General features: G+C 40.5%; 1 protein-coding gene across 1 annotated transcript; it reads right to left on the bottom strand.

Moving 5' to 3' along the window:
* Window positions 1–404: 404 nt before the first annotated feature.
* On the bottom strand, window positions 405–2,480 carry LOC106327056. The gene is made up of 4 exons (XM_013765071.1): window positions 1,589–2,480; window positions 1,412–1,511; window positions 931–1,314; window positions 405–843 (listed from the first exon to the last, which is right to left on the bottom strand). The coding sequence occupies exons 1-4, from the start codon at window positions 2,185–2,187 to the stop codon at window positions 574–576; spliced, it is 1,353 nt and encodes a 450-aa protein (XP_013620525.1). The 5' UTR covers window positions 2,188–2,480; the 3' UTR covers window positions 405–573.
* Between the last annotated feature and the right edge of the window lie 2,737 nt (window positions 2,481–5,217).

Genomic DNA, 5,217 nt, shown 5'->3' on the forward strand with positions numbered 1-5,217 from the left:
AGCGGTTTGGTTCTCCCGGGCTAATTGAAATTCCGACGGAACGTGTCCGTCAGTATTTTCCGACGGACACATTCCGTCGGTATTTTCCGACGGAATTCCGACGACTTAGTGTTTAGGGTGTTGATTTCATGTTTCTAAATGCAAAATCCAAATCTTTGATAATATATATAGTATTTGCATAAAGATTTAACAATAAAAATGTTTTATAACACGATTTTACACAACAATATTTTTTGTAGTGTAAGCTTATATAAATATGATTGTATAAGTATATAATGTTAAGATGAGATGTTATGAAAACAATGATATGCATACATAAATATTTTAATGAGTTGTTATATTTGAACGGTTGCGATCTAATACTATACTAAACACTTATTATGTGTTATTTTCATAGTTTTGGCATCTAAATTTATAGATTTTTATGATTGAAACTTTATAGAAAAACATGTCGTCGGTATTTTCCGACGAAATACCGACGACCTTTCCAATTTTCAATGAAACCCGTTGTCGTCGCTATGTCGTCGGTATATTGCGAGGGATTTCCGACGGACCAATAATAAAAAAAAAAAACTAATCAGAATCTTCTGAATCTTCATCAAACTCCCCAACCTCGGCTTCCGGCTCTGAATGTACGACAGCATCATGTCCAAACACAGTCAAATTCTCAACGAGTTGAACATTTTCCAAATCTTCAACTGCCTGGGCGTTGCTGGTAGACTCTGGTTGCAATGGTTCATCATCATCAGAAGTTCCATCCACTCGTCCTCTTGGGTTGATTTGCGTTACAGTAACCCATGGATCGTCTCTGTACGTCACCCGAGGGTAACTGATGTAGCACACCTATACATATCAATTATACAAAGTATTAGTTCAATATATAACATTAATTAATTATATTGGTAAAAAATTATGAATATATTGACATACCTGATCAGCTTGCGAACCAAGAATGAAGGGATCATAATATTGAAGTTTCCGCCGCGAATGAACTGATGTAACACCAAACGCATCAATCTTCACTCCTCTATCTGGGGTGGTGTCATACCAATCACAATAGAATACTACACAACGCAATCCAACCATTCCAGGAAATTGGATTTCCAATATTTCTTTTATGTTGCCGTAGTAGACATCGTCACCAGAAGAAGATGAAACACCAGCATCATATGTTGTCTTAGAATGACCTTTCTTTGTGAATGCATATCCTCGCGTACAAAATTTAGGATATGATTTGACCACATAGTTTGGTCCCTGCACAAATTCGCGTACCCAATCATCGAACACAAGACCTCTGGCCAAACCATCATTCACCTATAAAAAAAAACATATATGATTGCAAAATTAATTAGTTTATATATATTAAATTTAAACTAATCATTTGCATAGGGTAATATGATATATGACTCACATAACTACGAAGCCACGCAGCAAATCCGTTATCTCTAAGTTGTCGAAGCTCATCTTCTGTTGCATGCCTGTGAGTCATACGCAACTCCGCCATATATACACTATATACAAAAATATTATCAATATGAAATAAATTTATTGAATATTAATCTAACAATAAATGAATAAATATTTTTACCTCTCATATTGTAGAACATCTTCACAGTTGGTGAGCAAATATGTTTGCAAATGAGCGTTCTCAGTGTCCGTAAGTCTCTGCTTCGTGAATTTTCCACTAAGTCGTCCTATTTCCTTGAACATGCTTGGGACAGTAACATGATATGTTGCTCTCTCCCCTCTATCATCATGCCGAGCAGGTCTTCGGTGTTTTGTTTGCACTTCTGGTGGAAAATAATTTTCAGCAAAGATTGCAGTTTCTTCATTGATCACCTGTGCCACTATAGATCCTTCCACCCTGCTTTGATTTTTGACCATCTTCTTCAGATGATGCATATAACGCTCAAAAATATACATCCATCTGTACTGCACAGGACCACCAAGTTCCAATTCTCTTGCGAGATGAATAGCAAGATGTTCCATTACATCAAAGAATGATGGAGGAAATATCTTCTCAAGGTTGCACATGCTGACTGGTGCGTTTGTCTTCAAATTATTAATACCCTCTTCAGTCAATACTCTGCTGCATAAGTCACGGAAAAAAACACTAGTGCCTGCAATTGCTTCATGAACATTACGTGGCAATAATGCTGAAAAGGCAAACGGAAGGAGGCGCTGCATAATTACATGACAATCATGACTCTTCAAGCCAGTAAACTTTCCTTCGCTTCTATCAACGCAGTTCCCCAAATTTGATGCATATCCGTCAGGAAATTTCACTTTCTCTGTAATCTAATCAAAGAACTCTTCTTTTCTAGCACCATCTAGCCGATAAATGGGAAAAGGGGCCGTACCGTTCTCATCAACGTGAAGTTCAGAACGATCACAAATATCGACTAAATCCAACCTTGACTTCAAATTATCCTTCGTTTTACCTTGGATGTTAAGGACTGTGTTCATCAGATTATCGAAGAAGTTCTTCTCAATATGCATGATATCTAAATTATGCCGCAATAGATGACTCTCCCAATATGGTAGATCCCAGAAAATACTCTTTTTGTGCCAGTTATGTAGCTCTCCAACCGCATTGACTCGAATGTTTTCATGTCCACCTACATCTGGCGTCCTTTCTGCATCAAAATACCTAAACTGCTTCAACAAATCTTTCCCACTAACTTCCTCAGGTGGACCATCAAACACCTGCTTGTTCTTCGTAAACGAAGTCTTACTCCTGCGGTATGGATGATCAGGTGGTAGAAATCGTCTGTGACAGTCAAACCAACACGTTTTCCTTCCGTTCTTTAGTTGGAAAGCATCTGTGTCATCTTGACAATATGGACATGATAGCTTCCCATGTGTTGTCCATCCAGATAACATACCATATGCTGGAAAGTCACTTATTGTCCACATAAGTACTGCCCGCATCTGAAAGTTTTCTTTGCGCGAAACATCGTATGTCTCAAAACCATGCGCCCATAGTTGTTGCAACTCATATATTAGTGGTTGAAGAAACACATTTAGTGATCTTTTAGGATGATCTAGCCCGGGGACGAGAATTTAGAGAAACAAAAACTCTCGTCGCATGCACAAGCTCGGCCGTAAGTTGTACGGTGTCACAATAACTGGCCATAGAGAATACTGCCTTCCATGCTTTCCAAATGGGTTAGTTTTTTTGGATTTGGTCGGAAATTTGTCAGTATTCCGTCACAAATATCCGACGACCTTGGTGTCCGTCGGAACCTCCGTCGGAATTCGGTGTGTTTTCTTGTAGTGTATTACGTAGACAAAGACGCGGCAGAATGGTGGGAAAGCAGGGATCGCCAAGTAGGACATCTGGTCACCACTTGGGCGGCATTCAAAAAAGAATTTGAACGCAAGTATTTCACCCCGGAGTCCATGTGAAGGCTTCAACGTCAGTTTGCTAACCTAGTACAAGGAGACAAGACAGTTAGAGAATATGAATCTGAGTTCATGCGACTACGACGACACGTGCTACGAGGACAAGATGATGAAGAAACCATGATATCTAACTTTGTGTTTGGTCTAAAACCAGAGTTAGAAAATAGACTGGCTGTCGGGAACTACGAGAGTCTCACCGAGCTAGTGGAAAAGACTGTGAATGTGGAGATGGATTGGAAGCTGAGAAGGCGGCAAGTAAGAAATCCAAGCATCATCAAGAAGGAAAGTATGGTGGAAACCAAAGATCATTTATGGCTAAAGATAAGGAAAAGGAATCGAGAGGGTCACGTCGACGATCTCAGTTCACAGGAAAATGCTTTAACTGTGGCAAGATAGGCCATAAGTCAAGTGAATGCTTCGGGAAGAAACCTGGATCCTTTCAGTCAAACTCATACAATCCTACATGCTACATGTGTGGAAAGAAAGGACACATCTCTACCTAGTGCAGTGTCAATCGTCCTATCCCAGCTACGGCAATCACTGTTCATCCTCCTCCAGCTCCACCTGCAATCGCACCAGCGCCAAAAAGGCAAGCTATAGGAGGTAGATTTTACGCTTTAGAACTAGAGGATACTAAACCTCCAGGCCCATCTAACGGTCCCATCACATGTATTTGGGTTCTTTAACTGTACTAGATTGATTTTGTGTTGTGTGATTGCTTGTGATGAATTGGTTAATTTCTATTAGATAATTTTTGTGTTGTTGATATATATTGATGTTGTGGCAGGAACTTTACATGTTGCGGGGCGTCCCACACATGTATTGTTCGACTCGGGGGCAACACATAGCTTTGTGGCCCCAGAGGTAGCTTCCGAGTTTGTGGGTTCATTTGTGATTGACAGGATGGATGTGGCTGTGATAACTCCCGGAGACCAAACCCTCCAAGCAAAAGCATGCCTCAGAAGAGTTTTGTTAGTCATTTGCGAGAATATGTTCTTGGCAGATTTGTTGGTGGTGCCCTTAAAAGGATATGAAGTTATCTTGGGCATGGATTGGTTATCAGGCTATCGGGCACAATTAGATTGTGGAAAAGGTCGTATTTTTTTCAAGGAGAACAGGCAACGACAAATAGTGTTTTACAGGATCAATCCAAGCAAGTCTGTGTCTTTAGTAGCTGCCTTGAGATTGGAAGATTTGCTTAGGGATGGAGAAGCGTATCTGGTAACAGTAACTGCTAGTGGAGGACCCGCTAGCAATGGAGTTGAAATTACAGATATTGCGGTAGTACAAGAGTTCGAGGATGTGTTTGCAGCGTTGAAAGAGTTACCTCCACCTCGGAGTAACCCTTTCACAATTAACTTGGAACCTGAAGCGAAGCCGATAGCAAAGTCTCCTTACCGCATGACACCTGCAGAGTTAGCAGAGTTAAAGATATTCCTTGAAGATTTAATGGAGAAAGATTTCATCAGACCTAGTTCATCCCCGTGGGGAGCTCCGGTCTTATTTGTCAAGAAGAAGGATGGTAGCATGCGGCTTTGCATTGATTATCGAGGAATCAACAATATCACCATCAAAGATAAGTAACCTCTTCCGAGGATAGACGAGTTGTTGGATCAGCTAAGGGGAGCAAGTTAGTTTTCAAAGATCGACTTGGCGTCGGGCTATCATCAGATTCCAATTTCAGAAGGTGATGTCATGAAGACTGCGTTTAGAACTCGTTATGGACAATACGAGTTCGTCGTAATGCCTTTTGGCCTTACTAATGCACGGCCTTACTAACGCACCAGCGGCTTTCAAGAGATTGATGAATGA

The sequence above is a fragment of the Brassica oleracea genome, chromosome C1 (assembly GCF_000695525.1).
Source record: "Brassica oleracea var. oleracea cultivar TO1000 chromosome C1, BOL, whole genome shotgun sequence".
NCBI lineage: Eukaryota > Viridiplantae > Streptophyta > Magnoliopsida > Brassicales > Brassicaceae > Brassica > Brassica oleracea.